The 21434-nt window shown below is 47.6% G+C and overlaps 1 protein-coding gene across 3 annotated transcripts in view; it reads left to right on the top strand.

Moving 5' to 3' along the window:
* Positions 1-21434, top strand: part of LOC139550145 (sodium channel protein type 3 subunit alpha-like) — a 122288-nt gene that overhangs the window by 46035 nt on the left and 54819 nt on the right. For all 3 annotated transcript variants that reach the window (XM_071360803.1, XM_071360802.1, XM_071360804.1), the window contains 2 exons: positions 4601-4843; positions 5542-5605. In XM_071360803.1, coding sequence (XP_071216904.1) covers positions 4601-4843; positions 5542-5605 — 307 coding nt within the window. The remainder of the gene's footprint in view (positions 1-4600; positions 4844-5541; positions 5606-21434) is intronic.

The raw sequence follows: 21434 nt of genomic DNA, 5'->3' as shown, positions 1-21434 counted from the left end.
GAGATTCTAGCCCTGCTCTCTATACCATATCCAACCTCTCAGTTCCACCACCCACATATGCGATGACATCACCTGGTTTCAATGATGTTTCTAGAGACAATATCTCTCTCATCATCACTCAATACCTAGGTTTACCTCCACTGTATTCACATCCTACCATACCTTTGTCTGTACATTATTCCTTTAAACTATTTTATCGCCCCCAGAAACTTCCTTTTACTCTCTGCTCTAGTAGCTCTAGGCGACCAATTCTCATAGCTTTTAGCCGTACCCTTATCCTACTCCTCCTCTGTTCCTCTGGTGATGTAGAGGTGAATCCAGGCCCTGCAGTACCTGGCTCCACTCCTATTCCCCAGGCGCTCTCTTTTGATGACTTCTGTAACCGTAATAGCCTTGGCTTCATGCATGTTAACATTAGAAGCCTCCTCCCTAAGTTTGTTTTGTTCACTGCTTTAGCACACTCTGCCAACCCGGATGTTTTAGCCGTGTCTGAATCCTGGCTTAGAAAGACCACCAAAAATTCAGACATTTTCATCCCCAATTACAAGATTTTCAGACAAGATAGAACGGCCAAAGGGGGCGGTGTTGCAATCTACTGCAAAGACTGCCTGCAGAGTTCTGTTATACTATCCAGGTCTGTTCCCAAACAATTTGAACTTCTACTTTTAAAAATCCACCTCTCTAAAAACAAGTCTCTCACCGTTGCCGCCTGCTATAGACCACCCTCTGCCCCCAGCTGTGCTCTGGACACTATATGTGAACTGATTGCCCCCCATCTATCTTCAGAGCTCGTGCTGCTAGGCGACCTAAATTTGAACATGCTCAATACCCCAGCCACCCTACAATCTAAGCTTGATGCCCTCAATCTCACACAAATTATCAATGAACCTACCAGGTACCACCCCAATTCCGTAAACACGGGTACCCTCATAGATATCATCCTAACAAACTTGCCCTCCAAATACACCTCTGCTGTTTTCAACCAAGATCTCAGCGATCACTGCCTCATTGCCTGCATCCGTAATGGGTCAGCGGTCAAACGACCTCCACTCATCACTGTCAAACGCTCCCTGAAACACTTCAGCGAGCAGGCCTTTCTAATCGACCTGGCCGGGGTATCCTGGAAGGATATTGATCTCATCCCGTCAGTAGAGGATGCCTGGTCATTTTTTAAAAATGCCTTCCTCACCATCTTGAATAAGCATGCCCCATTCAAGAAATTTAGAACCAGGAACAGATATAGCCCTTGGTTCTCTCCTGACCTGACTGCCCTTAACCAACAGAAAAACATCCTATGGCGTTCTGCATTAGCATCGAACAGCCCCCGTGATATGCAACTTTTCAGGGAAGCCAGAAACCAATATACACAGGCAGTTAGAACAGCCAAGGCTAGCTTTTTCAAGCAGAAATTTGCTTCCTGCAACACAAATTCAAAAAAGTTCTGGGACACCGTAAAGTCCATGGAGAATAAGAACACCTCCTCCCAGCTTCCAACCGCTCTGAAGATAGGAAACACTGTCACCACCGACAAATCCACTATAATTGAGAATTTCAATAAGCATTTTTCTACGGCTGGCCATGCTTTCCACCTGGCTGCCCCTACCCCGGACAACAGCACTGCCCTCCCGTCTGCTACTCGCCCAAGCCTTCCCCATTTCTCTTTCTCCCAAATACAGTCAGCTGATGTTCTAAATGAGCTGCAAAATCTGGACCCTTACAAATCAGCCGGGCTAGATAATCTGGACCCTTTCTTTCTAAAACTATCTGCTGAAATTGTTGCCACCCCTATTACTAGCCTCTTCAACCTCTCTTTCGTGTCGTCTGAGATCCCCAAAGATTGGAAAGCAGCTGCGGTTATCCCCCTCTTCAAAGGGGGGGACACCCTTGACCCTAACTGCTACAGACCTATATCTATCCTACCCTGCCTTTCTAAGGTCTTCGAAAGCCAAGTCAACAAACAGATTACCGACCATTTCGAATCCCACCACACCTTCTCCGCTATGCAATCTGGTTTCAGAGCTGGTCATGGGTGCACCTCAGCCACGCTCAAGGTCATAAACGATATCGTAACCGCCATCGATAGGAAACAATACTGTGCAGCCGTATTCATTGACCTGGCCAAGGCTTTTGACTCTGGCAATCACCACATCCTCATTGGCAGACTCGACAGCCTTGGTTTCTCTAATGATTGCCTCGCCTGGTTCACCAACTACTTCTCTGATCGAGTTCAGTGTGTCAAATCGGAGGGTCTGTTGTCCGGGCCTCTGGCAGTCTCTATGGGGGTGCCACAGGGTTCAATTCTTGGACCGACTCTCTTCTCTGTTTACATCAATGATGTCGCTCTTGCTGCTGGTGATTCTCTGATCCACCTCTACGCAGACGACACTATTCTGTATACTTCTGGCCCTTCTTTTGACACTGTGTTAACAACCCTCCAGGCGAGCTTCAATGCCATACAACTCTCCTTTCGTGGCCTCCAACTGCTCTTAAATACAAGTAAAACCAAATGCATGCTCTTCAACCGATCGCTGCCTGCTCCTGCCCGCCTGTCCAACATCACTACTTTGGACGGCTCTGACTTAGAATATGTGGACAACTACAAATACCTAGGTGTCTGGTTAGACTGTAAACTCTCCTTCCAGACTCACATCAAACATCTCCAATCCAAAGTCAAATCTAGAATTGGCTTCCTATTCCGCAACAAAGCATCCTTTACTCATGCTGCCAAACATACCCTTGTAAAACTGACCATCCTACCAATCCTCGACTTCGGTGATGTCATTTACAAAATAGCCTCCAAAACCCTACTCAATAAATTGGATGCAGTCTATCACAGTGCCATCCGTTTTGTCACCAAAGCCCCATATACTACCCACCACTGCGACCTGTACACTCTCGTTGGCTGGCCCTCGCTTCATACTCGTCGCCAAACCCACTGGTTCCAGGTCATCTACAAGACCCTGCTAGGTAAAGTCCCCCCTTATCTCAGCTCGCTGGTCACCATAGCAGCACCTACCTGTAGCACGCGCTCCAGCAGGTATATCTCTCTAGTCACCCCCAAAACCAATTCTTCCTTTGGATGCCTCTCCTTCCAGTTCTCTGCTGCCAATGACTGGAACGAACTACAAAAATCTCTGAAACTGGAAACACCTATCTCCCTCACTAGCTTTAAGCACCGGCTGTCAGAGCAGCTCATAGATTACTGCACCTGTACATAACCCATCTACAATTTAGCCCAAACAACTACCTCTTTACCTACTGTATTTATTTATTAATTTATTTTGCTCCTTTGCACCCCATTATTTCTGTCTCTACTTTGCACTTTCTTCCACTGCAAACCAACCATTCCAGTGTTTTTTTAGTTTTTATTTTACTTGCTGTGTTGTACTCACTTCGCCTCCATGGCCTTTTATATTTTTATTTATTTATACATATATTTGTTTGCCTTCACCTCCCTTATCTCACCTCACTTGCTCACATTGTATATAGACGTATTTTTTTTTTCACTGTATTATTGACTATATGTTTGTTTTACTCCATGTGTAACTATGTGTTGTTGTATGTGTCGAACTGCTTTGCTTTATCTTGGCCAGGTCGCAATTGTAAATGAGAACGTGTTCTCAATTTGCCTACCTGGTTAAATAAAGGTTAAATAAAAAAATAAAAAAAAATAAAAAGTCTATAGGGGACATTGTGTAATCTATTGTCTGTCTCCCTCAGGCCTAAGACCATGGTAGGGACAATGTTTAACTGTAAAGTCTATTGGGGACATTGTGTAATCTATTGTCTGTCTCCCTCAGGCCTAAGACCATGGTAGGGACAATGTTTAACTGTAAAGTCTATTGGGGACATTGTATAATCTATTGTCTGTCTCCCTCAGGCCTAAGACCATGGTAGGGACAATGTTTAACCGTAAAGTCTATAGGGGACATTGTGTAATCTATTGTCTGTCTTCCTCAGGCCTAAGACCATGGTAGGGCCAATGTTTAACTGTAAAGTCTATAGGGGACATTGTATAATCTATTGTCTGTCTCCCTCAGGCCTAAGACCATGGTAGGGACACTGTTTAACTGTAAAGTCTATAGGGGACATTGTGTAATCTATTGTCTGTCTCCCTCAGGCCTAAGACCATGGTAGGGACAATGTTTAACTGTAAAGTCTATAGGGGACATTGTGTAATCTATTGTCTGTCTCCCTCAGGCCTAAGACCATGGTAGGGACAATGTTTAACTGTAAAGTCTATAGGGGACATTGTGTAATCTATTGTCTGTCTCCCTCAGGCCTAAGACCATGGTAGGGACAATGTTTAACTGTAAAGTCTATAGGGGACATTGTGTAATCTATTGTCTGTCTTCCTCAGGCCTAAGACCATGGTAGGGACAATGTTTAACTGTAAAGTCTATAGGGGACATTGTGTAATCTATTGTCTGTCTTCCTCCATCCTAAGACCATGGTAGGGACAATGTTTAACTGTAAAGTCTATAGGGGACATTGTGTAATCTATTGTCTGTCTCCCTCAGGCCTAAGACCATGGTAGGGACACTGTTTAACTGTAAAGTCTATAGGGGACATTGTGTAATCTATTGTCTGTCTCCCTCAGGTCTGAAGACCATCGTCGGTGCTCTGATCCAGTCAGTGAAGAAGCTTGCGGACGTGATGATCCTGACCGTGTTCTGCCTGAGCGTGTTCGCCCTCATCGGCCTGCAGCTCTTCATGGGCATCCTGCGGCAGAAGTGCGTCCGTAGCGCGGCACATTGCGTCAACTCCTCGTACAACGTCAACGACACCTTCACCTGCAACAACCGGACCTGGAACTCCATGAACGACTTCGTCACCAATGAAGGTTTTAGTTTTGTTGTTGTCGTGTCCTTTCGGTTTGTTCTGCACTGTAGGCATGGCCAGTTTGGAAGCCTTTGTTAAAGGCCTCTACAAGTAGAAGGGATATGACACACTAAATATGAATTGGTATGCTGCAATGTAAAATTACACTCAGTACTGTAATTGGTCAGTCGGTAGAGGATGGTGCTTGCAAAGCCAGGATTGTGGGTTCATTTCCCGGGACCATATGTCTCCCGCATTTAACCCAACACTCTGAGACTGTAAGTTGCTTTAGATAAAATCGTCTGCTAAACGGCATGTATAAGGTAGGCGGGCGGGTGCACAGTGATGATGGGTCGAAGCTTTTTTTGTTATTCTGTAGTGTGTATTACTGGGGCGGCAGGTAGCCTAGTGGTTAGAGCGTTGGGCCAGTAACCCTGAAAGGTTGCTAGATCGAATCCCAGAGCCTACAAGGTAAAATTCTGTCATTCTACCCCTGAACAAGGCAGTTAGCCCACTGTTACAAGGCCGTCATTGTAAATAAGAATTTGTTCTTAAACTGACTTGCCTAGTTAAATATAGGTTAGGTTACTGGTCTCTGGAATGACCAGCTCAGGAACTCTCAATCAGTTGGACCATTTAAAGCAGGCCTCAAGACTGTATTGTTTTATTACCTTAGTTGTATGTATTGTGCATAAGTCATGTTCCTAATCTGTTTTTCAGATAATTTCTACAAAGTTGAAGGAGCAAAGGATGCCTTAATTTGTGGATATGGACAAGATGCAGGGTAAGTCATCTGCTGTACTGGCTATTGCATAATGTTGGCTTCTACATAACATCTGCTTGTGAATAGTGAACTGTTAGTGAGGGTAGAGCATCGTGAACAAACATTTCTATATACGACATTAGCCCAGACAGGACAAAGCTAGAGCTCCTCTCAATCCATATTCAAATGCATAGTGTCAGGGTATAGCCGCTAGCATGTCAGGGTATAGTCCCTAGCATGTCAGTGTATAGCCGCTAGCATGTCAGGTTATAGCCCCTAGCATGTCAGGGTATAGCCGTTAGCATGTCAGGGTATAGCCGCTAGCATGTCAGGGTATAGCCGCTAGCATGTTAGGGTATAGCCGCTAGCATGTCAGGGTATAGCCGCTAGCATGTCAGGGTATAGTCCCTAGCATGTCAGGTTATAGCAGCTAGCATGTCAGAGTATAGCCGCTAGCATGTTAGGGTATAGCCGCTAGCATGTCAGGGTATAGCCGCTAGCATGTCAGGGTATAGCCGCTAGCATGTCAGGTTATAGCCCCTAGCATGTCAGGGTCTAGCCCCTAGCATGTCAGGGTCTAGCCCCTAGCATGTCGGGTTATAGTCGCTAGCATGTCAGGTTATAGTCCCTAGCATGTCAGGTTATAGTCCCTAGCATGTCAGGTTATAGTCCTTAGCATGTCAGGTTATAGCCCCTAGCATGTCAGGGTATATCCCCTAGTCCCTAGCATGTCAGGTTATAGTCCTTAGCATGTCAGGTTATAGCCCCTAGCATGTCAGGGTCTAGCCCCTAGCATGTCAGGGTATAGCCGTTAGCATGTCAGGTTATAGTCCCTAGCATGTCAGGTTATAGTCCTTAGCATGTCAGGTTATAGCCCCTAGCATGTCAGGGTCTAGCCCCTAGCATGTCAGGTTATAGTCCTTAGCATGTCAGGTTATAGTCCTTAGCATGTCAGGTTATAGCCCCTAGCATGTCAGGGTATATCCCCTAGTCCCTAGCATGTCAGGTTATAGTCCTTAGCATGTCAGGTTATAGCCCCTAGCATGTCAGGGTCTAGCCCCTAGCATGTCAGGGTATAGTCCCTAGCATGTCAGGGTATAGCCGCTAGCATGTCAGGTTATAGCCCCTAGCATGTCAGGGTATAGCCGTTAGCATGTCAGGGTATAGTCCCTAGCATGTCAGGGTATAGTCCCTAGCATGTCAGGTTATAGCAGCTAGCATGTCAGGGTATAGCCGCTAGCATGTTAGGGTATAGCCGCTAGTATGTCAGGGTATAGCCGCTAGCATGTCAGGGTATAGCCGCTAGCATGTCAGGTTATAGCCCCTAGCATGTCAGGGTCTAGCCCCTAGCATGTCAGGGTCTAGCCCCTAGCATGTCGGGTTATAGTCGCTAGCATGTCAGGTTATAGTCCCTAGCATGTCAGGTTATAACCTCTAGCATGTCAGGTTATAGTCCCTAGCATGTCAGGTTATAGTCCTTAGCATGTCAGGTTATAGCCCCTAGCATGTCAGGGTATATCCCCTAGTCCCTAGCATGTCAGGTTATAGTCCTTAGCATGTCAGGTTATAGCCCCTAGCATGTCAGGGTCTAGCCCCTAGCATGTCAGGTTATAGTCCTTAGCATGTCAGGTTATAGTCCCTAGCATGTCAGGTTATAGTCCTTAGCATGTCAGGTTATAGCCCCTAGCATGTCAGGGTCTAGCCCCTAGCATGTCAGGTTATAGTCCTTAGCATGTCAGGTTATAGTCCTTAGCATGTCAGGTTATAGCCCCTAGCATGTCAGGGTATAGTCCCTAGCCCCTAGCATGCCAGGTTATAGTCCCTAGCATGCCAGGTTATAGCACCTAGCCCCTAGCATGTCAGGGTATAGCCCCTAGTCCCTAGCGTGTCAGGTTATAGCCCCTAGCATGTCAGGGTATAGCTCCTAGCTTGTCAGGTTATAGTCCCTAGCATGTCAGGTTATAGCCCCTAGCATGTCAGGGTCTAGCCCCTAGCATGTCAGGTTATAGTCCCTAGCATGTCAGGTTATAGTCCCTAGCGTGTCAGGTTATAGTCCCTAGCATGTCAGGTTATAGCCCCTAGCATGTCAGGTTATAGTCCCTAGCATGTCAGGTTATAGTCCCTAGCATGTCAGGTTATAGCCCCTAGCCCCTAGCATGTCAGGGTATATCCCCTAGTCCCTAGCATGTCAGGTTATAGTCCCTAGCATGTCAGGTTATAGCCCCTAGCATGTCAGGTTATAGCCCCTAGCATGTCAGGTTATAGCCCCTAGCATGTCATGTTTTAGCCCCTAGCATGTCAGGTTATAACCCCTAGCCCCTAGCATGTCAGGTTATAGCCCCTAGCATGTCAGGTTATAGCCCCTAGCCCCTAGCATGTCAGGTTATAGCCCCTAGCATGTCAGGTTATAACCCCTAGCCCCTAGCATGTCAGGGTATAGTCCCTAGCATGTCAGGTTATAGCCCCTAGCGTGTCAGGTTATAGCCCCTAGCATGTCAGGTTATAGCCCCTAGCATGTCAGGTTATAGCCCCTAGCATGTCAGGTTATAGCCCCTAGCGTGTCAGGGTATAGTCCCTAGCATGTCAGGTTATAGCCCCTAGCGTGTCAGGTTATAGTCCCTAGCATGTCAGGTTATAGCCCCTAGCATGTCAGGTTATAGTCCTTAGCATGTCAGGTTATAGCCCCTAGCATGTCAGGTTATAGCCCCTAGCATGTCAGGGTATAGCCCCTAGCGTGTCAGGTTATAGTCCCTAGCATGCCAGGTTATAGTCCTTAGCATGTCAGGTTATAGTCCCTAGCCCCTAGCATGCCAGGTTATAGTCCCTAGCATGCCAGGTTATAGCCCCTAGCCCCTAGCATGTCAGGGTATAGCCCCTAGTCCCTAGCATGTCAGGTTATAGCCCCTAGCATGTCAGGGTATAGCTCCTAGCATGTCAGGTTATAGCCCCTAGCATGTCAGGTTATAGCCCCTAGCATGTCAGGGTCTAGCCCCTAGCATGTCAGGTTATAGTCCCTAGCATGTCAGGTTATAGCCCCTAGCCCCTAGCATGTCAGGTTATAGTCCCTAGCATGTCAGGTTATAGCCCCTATTCCCTAGCATGTCAGGGTATATCCCCTAGTCCCTAGCATGTCAGGTTATAGCCCCTAGCATGTCAGGGTCTAGCCCCTAGCATGTCAGGTTATAGTCCCTAGCATGTCAGGTTATAGCCCCTAGCCCCTAGCATGTCAGGGTATATCCCCTAGTCCCTAGCATGTCAGGTTATAGTCCCTAGCATGTCAGGTTATAGCCCCTAGCCCCTAGCATGTCAGGGTATATCCCCTAGTCCCTAGCATGTCAGGTTATAGCCCCTAGCATGTCAGGGTCTAGCCCCTAGCATGTCAGGTTATAGTCCCTAGCATGTCAGGTTATAGCCCCTAGCATGTCAGGTTATAGCCCCTAGCGTGTCAGGTTATAGTCCCTAGCATGCCAGGTTATAGTCCTTAGCATGTCAGGGTATAGTCCCTAGCCCCTAGCATGCCAGGTTATAGTCCCTAGCATGCCAGGTTATAGCCCCTAGCCCCTAGCATGTCAGGGTATAGCCCCTAGTCCCTAGCATGTCAGGTTATAGCCCCTAGCATGTCAGGGTATAGCTCCTAGCATGTCAGGTTATAGCCCCTAGCATGTCAGGTTATAGCCCCTAGCATGTCAGGGTCTAGCCCCTAGCATGTCAGGTTATAGTCCCTAGCATGTCAGGTTATAGCCCCTAGCCCCTAGCATGTCAGGTTATAGTCCCTAGCATGTCAGGTTATAGCCCCTAGCCCCTAGCATGTCAGGGTATATCCCCTAGTCCCTAGCATGTCAGGTTATAGCCCCTAGCATGTCAGGGTCTAGCCCCTAGCATGTCAGGTTATAGTCCCTAGCATGTCAGGTTATAGCCCCTAGCATGTCAGGTTATAGCCCCTAGCATGTCAGGTTATAGCCCCTAGCGTGTCAGGGTATAGTCCCTAGCATGTCAGGTTATAGCCCCTAGCGTGTCAGGTTATAGTCCCTAGCATGTCAGGTTATAGCCCCTAGCATGTCAGGTTATAGTCCTTAGCATGTCAGGTTATAGCCCCTAGCATGTCAGGTTATAGCCCCTAGCATGTCAGGGTATAGTCCCTAGCATGTCAGGTTATAGCCCCTAGCGTGTCAGGTTATAGTCCCTAGCATGCCAGGTTATAGTCCTTAGCATGTCAGGTTATAGTCCCTAGCCCCTAGCATGCCAGGTTATAGTCCCTAGCATGCCAGGTTATAGCCCCTAGCCCCTAGCATGTCAGGTTATAGTCCCTAGCATGTCAGGTTATAGCCCCTAGCCCCTAGCATGTCAGGTTATAGTCCCTAGCATGTCAGGTTATAGCCCCTATTCCCTAGCATGTCAGGGTATATCCCCTAGTCCCTAGCATGTCAGGTTATAGCCCCTAGCATGTCAGGGTCTAGCCCCTAGCATGTCAGGTTATAGTCCCTAGCATGTCAGGTTATAGCCCCTAGCCCCTAGCATGTCAGGGTATATCCCCTAGTCCCTAGCATGTCAGGTTATAGTCCCTAGCATGTCAGGTTATAGCCCCTAGCCCCTAGCATGTCAGGGTATATCCCCTAGTCCCTAGCATGTCAGGTTATAGCCCCTAGCATGTCAGGGTCTAGCCCCTAGCATGTCAGGTTATAGTCCCTAGCATGTCAGGTTATAGCCCCTAGCATGTCAGGTTATAGCCCCTAGCGTGTCAGGTTATAGTCCCTAGCATGCCAGGTTATAGTCCTTAGCATGTCAGGGTATAGTCCCTAGCCCCTAGCATGCCAGGTTATAGTCCCTAGCATGCCAGGTTATAGCCCCTAGCCCCTAGCATGTCAGGGTATAGCCCCTAGTCCCTAACATGTCAGGTTATAGCCCCTAGCATGTCAGGGTATAGCTCCTAGCATGTCAGGTTATAGCCCCTAGCATGTCAGGTTATAGCCCCTAGCATGTCAGGGTCTAGCCCCTAGCATGTCAGGTTATAGTCCCTAGCATGTCAGGTTATAGCCCCTAGCCCCTAGCATGTCAGGTTATAGTCCCTAGCATGTCAGGTTATAGCCCCTAGCCCCTAGCATGTCAGGGTATATCCCCTAGTCCCTAGCATGTCAGGTTATAGCCCCTAGCATGTCAGGGTCTAGCCCCTAGCATGTCAGGTTATAGTCCCTAGCATGTCAGGTTATAGCCCCTAGCATGTCAGGTTATAGCCCCTAGCATGTCAGGTTATAGCCCCTAGCGTGTCAGGGTATAGTCCCTAGCATGTCAGGTTATAGCCCCTAGCGTGTCAGGTTATAGTCCCTAGCATGTCAGGTTATAGCCCCTAGCATGTCAGGTTATAGTCCTTAGCATGTCAGGTTATAGCCCCTAGCATGTCAGGTTATAGCCCCTAGCATGTCAGGGTATAGTCCCTAGCATGTCAGGTTATAGCCCCTAGCGTGTCAGGTTATAGTCCCTAGCATGCCAGGTTATAGTCCTTAGCATGTCAGGTTATAGTCCCTAGCCCCTAGCATGCCAGGTTATAGTCCCTAGCATGCCAGGTTATAGCCCCTAGCCCCTAGCATGTCAGGGTATAGCCCCTAGTCCCTAGCATGTCAGGTTATAGCCCCTAGCATGTCAGGGTATAGCTCCTAGCATGTCAGGTTATAGCCCCTAGCATGTCAGGTTATAGCCCCTAGCATGTCAGGGTCTAGCCCCTAGCATGTCAGGTTATAGTCCCTAGCATGTCAGGTTATAGCCCCTAGCCCCTAGCATGTCAGGTTATAGTCCCTAGCATGTCAGGTTATAGCCCCTATTCCCTAGCATGTCAGGGTATATCCCCTAGTCCCTAGCATGTCAGGTTATAGCCCCTAGCATGTCAGGGTCTAGCCCCTAGCATGTCAGGTTATAGTCCCTAGCATGTCAGGTTATAGCCCCTAGCCCCTAGCATGTCAGGGTATATCCCCTAGTCCCTAGCATGTCAGGTTATAGTCCCTAGCATGTCAGGTTATAGCCCCTAGCCCCTAGCATGTCAGGGTATATCCCCTAGTCCCTAGCATGTCAGGTTATAGCCCCTAGCGTGTCAGGTTATAGTCCCTAGCATGCCAGGTTATAGTCCTTAGCATGTCAGGTTATAGTCCCTAGCCCCTAGCATGCCAGGTTATAGTCCCTAGCATGCCAGGTTATAGCCCCTAGCCCCTAGCATGTCAGGGTATAGCCCCTAGTCCCTAGCATGTCAGGTTATAGCCCCTAGCATGTCAGGGTATAGCTCCTAGCATGTCAGGTTATAGCCCCTAGCATGTCAGGTTATAGCCCCTAGCATGTCAGGGTCTAGCCCCTAGCATGTCAGGTTATAGTCCCTAGCATGTCAGGTTATAGCCCCTAGCCCCTAGCATGTCAGGTTATAGTCCCTAGCATGTCAGGTTATAGCCCCTATTCCCTAGCATGTCAGGGTATATCCCCTAGTCCCTAGCATGTCAGGTTATAGCCCCTAGCATGTCAGGGTCTAGCCCCTAGCATGTCAGGTTATAGTCCCTAGCATGTCAGGTTATAGCCCCTAGCCCCTAGCATGTCAGGGTATATCCCCTAGTCCCTAGCATGTCAGGTTATAGTCCCTAGCATGTCAGGTTATAGCCCCTAGCCCCTAGCATGTCAGGGTATATCCCCTAGTCCCTAGCATGTCAGGTTATAGCCCCTAGCATGTCAGGGTCTAGCCCCTAGCATGTCAGGTTATAGTCCCTAGCATGTCAGGTTATAGCCCCTAGCATGTCAGGTTATAGCCCCTAGCGTGTCAGGTTATAGTCCCTAGCATGCCAGGTTATAGTCCTTAGCATGTCAGGGTATAGTCCCTAGCCCCTAGCATGCCAGGTTATAGTCCCTAGCATGCCAGGTTATAGCCCCTAGCATGTCAGGGTATAGCCCCTAGTCCCTAGCATGTCAGGTTATAGCCCCTAGCATGTCAGGGTATAGCTCCTAGCATGTCAGGTTATAGCCCCTAGCATGTCAGGTTATAGCCCCTAGCATGTCAGGGTCTAGCCCCTAGCATGTCAGGTTATAGTCCCTAGCATGTCAGGTTATAGTCCCTAGCCCCTAGCATGTCAGGTTATAGTCCCTAGCATGTCAGGTTATAGCCCCTAGCCCCTAGCATGTCAGGGTATATCCCCTAGTCCCTAGCATGTCAGGTTATAGCCCCTAGCATGTCAGGGTCTAGCCCCTAGCATGTCAGGTTATAGTCCCTAGCATGTCAGGTTATAGCCCCTAGCCCCTAGCATGTCAGGGTATATCCCCTAGTCCCTAGCATGTCAGGTTATAGTCCCTAGCATGTCAGGTTATAGCCCCTAGCCCCTAGCATGTCAGGGTATATCCCCTAGTCCCTAGCATGTCAGGTTATAGCCCCTAGCATGTCAGGGTCTAGCCCCTAGCATGTCAGGTTATAGTCCCTAGCATGTCAGGTTATAGCCCCTAGCCCCTAGCATGTCAGGGTATATCCCCTAGTCCCTAGCATGTCAGGTTATAGTCCCTAGCATGTCAGGTTATAGTCCCTAGCATGTCAGGTTATAGCCCCTAGCGTGTCAGGTTATAGCCCCTAGCATGTCAGGTTATAGCCCCTAGCATGTCAGGGTCTAGCCCCTAGCATGTCAGGTTATAGTCCTTAGCATGTCAGGTTATAGCCCCTAGCATGTCAGGGTCTAGCCCCTAGCATGTCAGAGTATAGCCGTTAGCATGTCAGGTTATAGTCCTTAGCATGTCAGGTTATAGCCCCTAGCATGTCAGGGTCTAGCCCCTAGCATGTCAGGTTATAGTCCCTAGCATGTCAGGTTATAGTCCCTAGCATGCCAGGTTATAGTCCTTAGCATGTCAGGGTATAGTCCCTAGCCCCTAGCATGCCAGGTTATAGTCCCTAGCATGCCAGGTTATAGCCCCTAGCCCCTAGCATGTCAGGGTATAGCCCCTAGTCCCTAGCATGTCAGGTTATAGCCCCTAGCATGTCAGGGTATAGCTCCTAGCTTGTCAGGTTATAGTCCCTAGCATGTCAGGTTATAGCCCCTAGCATGTCAGGGTCTAGCCCCTAGCATGTCAGGTTATAGTCCCTAGCATGTCAGGTTATAGTCCCTAGCGTGTCAGGTTATAGCCCCTAGCATGTCAGGTTATAGTCCCTAGCATGTCAGGTTATAGTCCCTAGCATGTCAGGTTATAGCCCCTAGCCCCTAGCATGTCAGGGTATATCCCCTAGTCCCTAGCATGTCAGGTTATAGCCCCTAGCATGTCAGGTTATAGCCCCTAGCATGTCATGTTATAGCCCCTAGCATGTCAGGTTATAGCCCCTAGCATGTCAGGTTATAGCCCCTAGCCCCTAGCATGTCAGGTTATAGCCCCTAGCATGTCAGGTTATAACCCCTAGCCCCTAGCATGTCAGGTTATAGTCCCTAGCATGTCAGGTTATAGCCCCTAGCATGTCAGGTTATAGCCCCTAGCATGTCAGGTTATAGCCCCTAGCATGTCAGGTTATAGCCCCTAGCATGTCAGGTTATAGCCCCTAGCATGTCAGGTTATAGTCCTTAGCATGTCAGGTTATAGCCCCTAGCATGTCAGGTTATAGCCCCTAGCATGTCAGGGTATAGTCCCTAGCATGTCAGGTTATAGCCCCTAGCGTGTCAGGTTATAGCCCCTAGCGTGTCAGGTTATAGCCCCTAGCGTGTCAGGTTATAGCCCCTAGCATGTCAGGTTATAGCCCCTAGCATGTCAGGTTATAGCCCCTAGCGTGTCAGGTTATAGTCCCTAGCATGCCAGGTTATAGTCCTTAGCATGTCAGGGTATAGTCCCTAGCCCCTAGCATGCCAGGTTATAGTCCCTAGCATGCCAGGTTATAGCCCCTAGCCCCTAGCATGTCAGGGTATAGCCCCTAGTCCCTAGCATGTCAGGTTATAGCCCCTAGCATGTCAGGGTATAGCTCCTAGCTTGTCAGGTTATAGTCCCTAGCATGTCAGGTTATAGCCCCTAGCATGTCAGGGTCTAGCCCCTAGCATGTCAGGTTATAGTCCCTAGCATGTCAGGTTATAGCCCCTAGCCCCTAGCATGTCAGGTTATAGTCCCTAGCATGTCAGGTTATAGCCCCTAGCCCCTAGCATGTCAGGGTATATCCCCTAGTCCCTAGCATGTCAGGTTATAGCCCCTAGCATGTCAGGGTCTAGCCCCTAGCATGTCAGGTTATAGTCCCTAGCATGTCAGGTTATAGCCCCTAGCCCCTAGCATGTCAGGGTATATCCCCTAGTCCCTAGCATGTCAGGTTATAGTCCCTAGCATGTCAGGTTATAGCCCCTAGCCCCTAGCATGTCAGGGTATATCCCCTAGTCCCTAGCATGTCAGGTTATAGCCCCTAGCATGTCAGGGTCTAGCCCCTAGCATGTCAGGTTATAGTCCCTAGCATGTCAGGTTATAGCCCCTAGCCCCTAGCATGTCAGGGTATATCCCCTAGTCCCTAGCATGTCAGGTTATAGTCCCTAGCATGTCAGGTTATAGTCCCTAGCATGTCAGGTTATAGCCCCTAGCCCCTAGCATGTCAGGGTATATCCCCTAGTCCCTAGCATGTCAGGTTATAGTCCCTAGCGTGTCAGGTTATAGCCCCTAGCATGTCAGGTTATAGTCCCTAGCATGTCAGGTTATAGCCCCTAGCATGTCAGGTTATAGTCCCTAGCATGTCAGGTTATAGCCCCTAGCGTGTCAGGTTATAGCCCCTAGCATGTCAGGTTATAGTCCCTAGCATGTCAGGTTATAGCCCCTAGCATGTCAGGTTATAGCCCCTAGCATGTCAGGTTATAGCCCCTAGCATGTCAGGTTATAGTCCCTAGCATGTCAGGTTATAGCCCCTAGCGTGTCAGGTTATAGCCCCTAGCATGTCAGGGTCTAGCCCCTAGCATGTCAGGTTATAGTCCCTAGCATGTCAGGTTATAGCCCCTAGCATGTCAGGTTATAGTCCCTAGCATGTCAGGTTATAGCCCCTAGCATGTCAGGTTATAGTCCCTAGCATGTCAGGTTATAGTCCCTAGCATGTCAGGTTATAGCCCCTAGCATGTCAGGTTATAGTCCCAGGCATGTCAGGTTATAGTCCCTAGCATGTCAGGTTATAGCCCCTAGCATGTCAGGTTATAGTCCCTAGCATGTCAGGTTATAGCCCCTAGCATGTCAGGTTATAGCCCCTAGCATGTCAGGTTATAGCCCCTAGCATGTCAGGTTATAGCCCCTAGCGTGTCAGGTTATAGCCCCTAGCATGTCAGGGTCTAGCCCCTAGCATGTCAGGTTATAGTCCCTAGCATGTCAGGTTATAGCCCCTAGCATGTCAGGTTATAGTCCCTAGCATGTCAGGTTATAGCCCCTAGCATGTCAGGTTATAGTCCCTAGCATGTCAGGTTATAGTCCCTAGCATGTCAGGTTATAGCCCCTAGCATGTCAGGTTATAGTCCCTAGCATGTCAGGTTATAGTCCCTAGCATGTCAGGTTATAGTCCCTAGCATGTCAGGGTATAACTGCTAGCATGTCAGGGTATAGTCCCTAGCATGTCAGGTTATAGTCCCTAGCATGTCAGGTTATAGCCCCTAGCATGTCAGGGTCTAGTCCCTAGTCCCTAGCATGTCAGGGTCTAGCCCCTAGCATGTCAGGTTATAGTCCCTAGCATGTCAGGTTATAGTCCCTAGCATGTCAGGGTATAACTGCTAGCATGTCAGGGTATAGTCCCTAGCATGTCAGGTTATAGTCCCTAGCATGTCAGGTTATAGCCCCTAGCATGTCAGGGTCTAGTCCCTAGTCCCTAGCATGTCAGGTTATAGCCCCTAGTCCCTAGCATGTCAGGTTATAGCCCCTAGCGTGTCAGGGTATAGTCCCTAGCATGTCATGTTATAGCCCCTAGCATGTCAGGGTCTAGCCCCTAGCATGTCAGGGTATAGTCCCTAGCATGTCATGTTATAGCCCCTAGCATGTCAGGGTCTAGCCCCTAGCATGTCAGGGTATAGTCCCTAGCATGTCATGTTATAGCCCCTAGCATGTCAGGGTCTAGCCCCTAGCATGTCAGGGTATAGTCCCTAGCATGTCATGTTATAGCCCCTAGCATGTCAGGGTCTAGCCCCTAGCGTGTCAGGGTATAGTCCCTAGCATGTCATGTTATAGCCCCTAGCATGTCAGGTTATAGCCCCTAGCATGTCAGGTTATAGTCCCTAGCGTGTCAGGGCCCCTGCAGCCCTGTCGTGTCAGGGGCTGTTGAACAGAAGATTACATCGTGATAAATCCCTAGCTCTTTTATGGGTACCCACAGTACCTTATAGGCCTGCCTCCTCCTGCAGAAACTTTACTCACAGTACTGTATAGGCCTACCTCCTCCTGCAGAAACCCTACCCACAGTACTGTATAGGCCTACTTCCTCCTGCAGAAACCCTACCCACAGTACTGTATAGGCCTACCTCCTCCTGCAGAAACCCTACCCACAGTACTGTATAGGTCTGCCTCCTCCTGCAGAAACCCTACTCACATTATTGTATAGGCCTACCTCCTCCTGCAGAAACCCTACCCACAGTAATGTATAGGCCTACCTCCTCCTGCAGAAACCCTACCCACAGTACTGTATAGGCCTACCTCCTCCTGCAGAAACCCTACTCACAGTACTGTATAAGCCTACCTCCTCCTGCAGAAACCCTACCCACAGTACTGTATAGGCCTACCTCCTCCTGCAGAAACCCTACCCACAGTACTGTATAGGCCTACCTCCTCATGCAGAAACCCTACCCACAGTACTGTATAGGCCTACATCCTCCTGCAGAAACTTTACTCACAGTAATGTATAGGCCTGCCTCCTCCTGCAGAAACCCTACTCACAGTAATGTATAGGCCTACCTCCTCCTGCAGAAACCCAACCCACAGTACTGTATAGGCCTACCTCCTCCTGCAGAAACCCTACTCACAGTACTGTATAGGCCTACCTCCTCCTGCAGAAACCCTACCCACAGTACTGTATAGGCCTACCTCCTCCTGCAGAAACCCTACCCACAGTACTGTATAGGCCTACCTCCTCCTGCAGAAACCCTACCCACAGTACTGTATAGGCCTACCTCCTCCTGCAGAAACTTTACTCACAGTACTGTATAGGCCTACCTCCTCCTGCAGAAACCCTATTTCTGTTCTGTCAAGTTAAATGGTTCCTGTTCTGTCAGGGTAAATGGTTCCTGTTCTGTCAGGTTAGACGGTTCCTGATCTGTCAGGTTAGACGGTTCCTGATCTGTCAGGTTAAATGGTTCCTGTTCTGTCAGGTTAGACGGTTCCTGATCTGTCAGGTTAGACGGTTCCTGTTCTGTCAGGTTAAATGGTTCCTGTTCTGTCAGGTTAGACGGTTCCTGTTCTGTCAGGTTAAATGGTTCCTGATCTGTCAGGTTAGACGGTTCCTGATCTGTCAGGTTAAATAGTTCATGTTCTGTCAGGTTAAATGGTTCCTGTTCTGTCAGGTTAGACGGTCCCTGTAATGTTAGGTTAAATGGTTCCTGATCTGTCAGGTTAAATGGTTCCTGTTCTGTCAGGTTAGACGGTCCCTGTTCTGTCAGGTTAAATGGTTCCTGTTCTGTCAGGTTAAATAGTTCCTGTTCTGTCAGGTTAGATGGTTCCTGTTCTGTCATGTTAAATGGTTCCTGATCTGTTCCCAATCAAAGGCTGTAGTTTGAAACCTACCAAATATGGCTACTCAGCCCACGCTATCTTTAATCCCATAAATCCAAAGCGTTTTGAAACAGCACAACGAGAGGTATGGAGAGAGGGAGGGAGGGAGGGAGGGATGACTCCGGCCATGACATGGCTGTTCCAGGGGTTATATTGAACTAAATACCCATCTGGGTAAATCTGAAATCCCAGGGTTTTTCAACAAATAGCTTATCCATTAGGTGTTTCTGTTAATCGCTTCTGAGAAGATGACAGAAAATAGAATTTAGAGTTATACTTGGCTATCTAATATTCCATATTTAAGGAATGGATGTGGTATACTATATTTGACTTTGTCTAAGTCTTTCGTTCAGATAGACTGTTGTTGGCAATGAGCACATTTTGGAGGTTGGATTTACGGAAAATACATATACGAGTGATTGACAATGAGATGAACAAGATTGACCTGGTTTGAAACTTGAATTGTACTTAACCTTTATTTATTCTGGTTTGTTTTATTGAGGAAAAATATATTTTACGAGAGAGTCCTTGTTGGTGCTCACACACAGAGAGACAGAGGCCAGTGCTATGCTGTCTGCAGAAACTCAAAACGCAGAACTTAATCTCTCACAATATCAAACACAGAGCCACAGGTTTAATCTACAAGGAGAGCCACAGGTTTAATCTACAAGGAGAAAAAGCTGATTCAATAATTTTAGATTGCAAGCCCTTCCCAATGATACAGAGTTAAAAATAAGAAAATAAGAAAAGTAAAAAATGGTAACACAAAAGGAATAAAATACACAAGAATGATGGTACAGTATATACAGGGAGTACCATACAGGAAGTACCATACAGGGAGTACCATACAGGGAGTACCATACAGGAAGTACCATACAGGGAGTACCATACAGGAAGTACCATACAGGGAGTACCATACAGGAAGTACCATACAGGAAGTACCATACAGGGAGTACCATACAGGGAGTACCATACAGGAAGTACCATATAGGGAGTACCATACAGGAAGTACCATACAGGGAGTACCATACAGGGAGTACTATACAGGAAGTACCATACAGGGAGTACCATGCAGGAAGTACCATACAGGAAGTACCATACAGGGAGTACCATGCAGGAAGTACCATATGTATGTGAATCCTTGGATTTAATTACAGGTTGATCCTCCTTTGGCAGCAATAAACTCAACCAACCGTTTTCTGTAGTTGCGGATCAGAGCTGCACAACGGTCAGGAGGAATTTTGGACCATTCCTCTTTACCAAACTGTTTCAGTTCAGCAATATTCTTAGGATGTCTGGTGTGAACCGCTCTCGAGGTCATACCACAGCATTTTAAATCGGGTTGAGGTCAGGACTCTGACTGGGCCCCTCCAGAAGCTGTATTTTCTTCTGTTGAAGCTATTCTGTTGTTGATTTACTTCTGTATTTTGAAGCATTGTCCTGTTGCATCACTCAACTTCTGTTGAGCTTCAATTGGCGGACAGATAGCCTTACATTCTCCTGCAAAATGTCTTGATAAACTTGGGAATTCATTTTTCCGGCGATGATAGCAAGCTGTCCAGGCCCTGAGGCAGCAAAGCAGCCAAAAACCATGATGCTCCCTTCACCATACTTTACAGTTGGGATAAGGTTTTGATGTTGGTGTGCTGTGCTGTGACTTTTTTTCTCCACACATAGTGTTGTGTGTTCCTTCCAAACAACTCAACTGTAGTTTCATCTGTCCACAGAATATTTTGCCAGTAGCGCTGCGGAACATCCAGGTGCACTTTTGCAAACTTCGTACGTGCAGCAATGTTTCTTTTGGACAGCAGTGGCTTTCTCCGTGGTGTCCGCCCATGAACACCATTCTTGTTTAGTGTTTTACGTATCATAGACTCGTCAACAGAGATGTTAGCATGTTCCAGAGATTTCTGTAAGTCTTCAGCTGACACTCTAGGATTCTTCTTAACCTCATTGAGCATTCTGCGCTGTGCTCTTGTAGTCATCTTTGCAGGACGGCCACTCCTAGGGAGAGTAACAACAGTGCTGAACTTTCTCCATTTATTGACAATTTGTCTTACCGTGGACTGATAAACATCAAGTCTTTTACAGATACTTTTGTAACCCATTCCAGCTTTATGCAAGTCAACAATTCTTAATCTTAGGTCTTCTGAGATCTCTTTTGTTCGAGGCATGGTTCACATCAGGCAATGCTTCTTGTGAATAGAAAAGTCACATTTTGTGAGTGTTTTTTACAGGGCAGGGCAGCTCTAACCAACATCTCCAATCTCATCTCATTGATTGGACTCCAGGTTATCTGACTCCTGACTCCAATTAGCTTTTGGAAAAGTCATTACCCTAGGGGTTCACATACTTTTCCCAACCAACACTGTGAATGTTTAAATTATGTATTCAATAAAGACAAGAAAAATACAATAATTTGGGTGTTAATTGTTTAAGCACACTGTGTTTTTCTATTGTTGTGACTAAGATGAAGATCAGATCAAATTGAATGACAAATTTATGCAGAAATCCAAGTCATTCCAAAGGGTTCACATACTTTTTCTTGCCGCTGTATATAGTCTTTTGAATGTTCACAGAGTCAGTTCAAGATAGGGTCAATGCAGATAGTCCAGGTAACCATTTAATTAACTATTTAGCAGTTTTGGAGTTTGGGGTAGAAGCTGTCTCGGAGCTTGTTGGTTATGCAGCCAGTCAAGATGCTCTCGATGGTGCAGCTGTATAACTTTTTGAGGATCTGAGGGACCTTGCCAAATATTTTCAGCCTCCTGAGGGGGAAGAGGAGCTGTTGTGCCCTCTTTGTGACTGTGTGGGTGTGTTAAATCAAATCAAATTTTATTGGTCACATGGTTAGCAGATGTTATTGCGAGTGTATCGAAATGCTTGTAGTGTAGCGAAATGCTTGTGTGGACCATGTTAAGTCCTTGGGGATGTGGACACACACACACACACACACACACACACACACACACACACACACACACACACACATAATGGCTGTTGGGACCAACAAAACAATGAGGATGAATTCTCCTTTCTTTCTGCCTCCTTTATTTTGAGATAGAGAGAGGGGGGGTGAGATAGAGACAGAGAGAGATTGAAATTAGTTGAATTGAGAGAGAGCGAGAGAAAGGAGAGACTGAGGGAGCGAGAGAGA

The sequence above is a fragment of the Salvelinus alpinus genome, chromosome 23 (assembly GCF_045679555.1).
Source record: "Salvelinus alpinus chromosome 23, SLU_Salpinus.1, whole genome shotgun sequence".
NCBI classification, from domain to species: domain Eukaryota; kingdom Metazoa; phylum Chordata; class Actinopteri; order Salmoniformes; family Salmonidae; genus Salvelinus; species Salvelinus alpinus.
The sequence above is the reverse complement of the archived record's forward strand: the minus strand, read 5'-3'. Positions and strand labels throughout refer to the sequence as shown.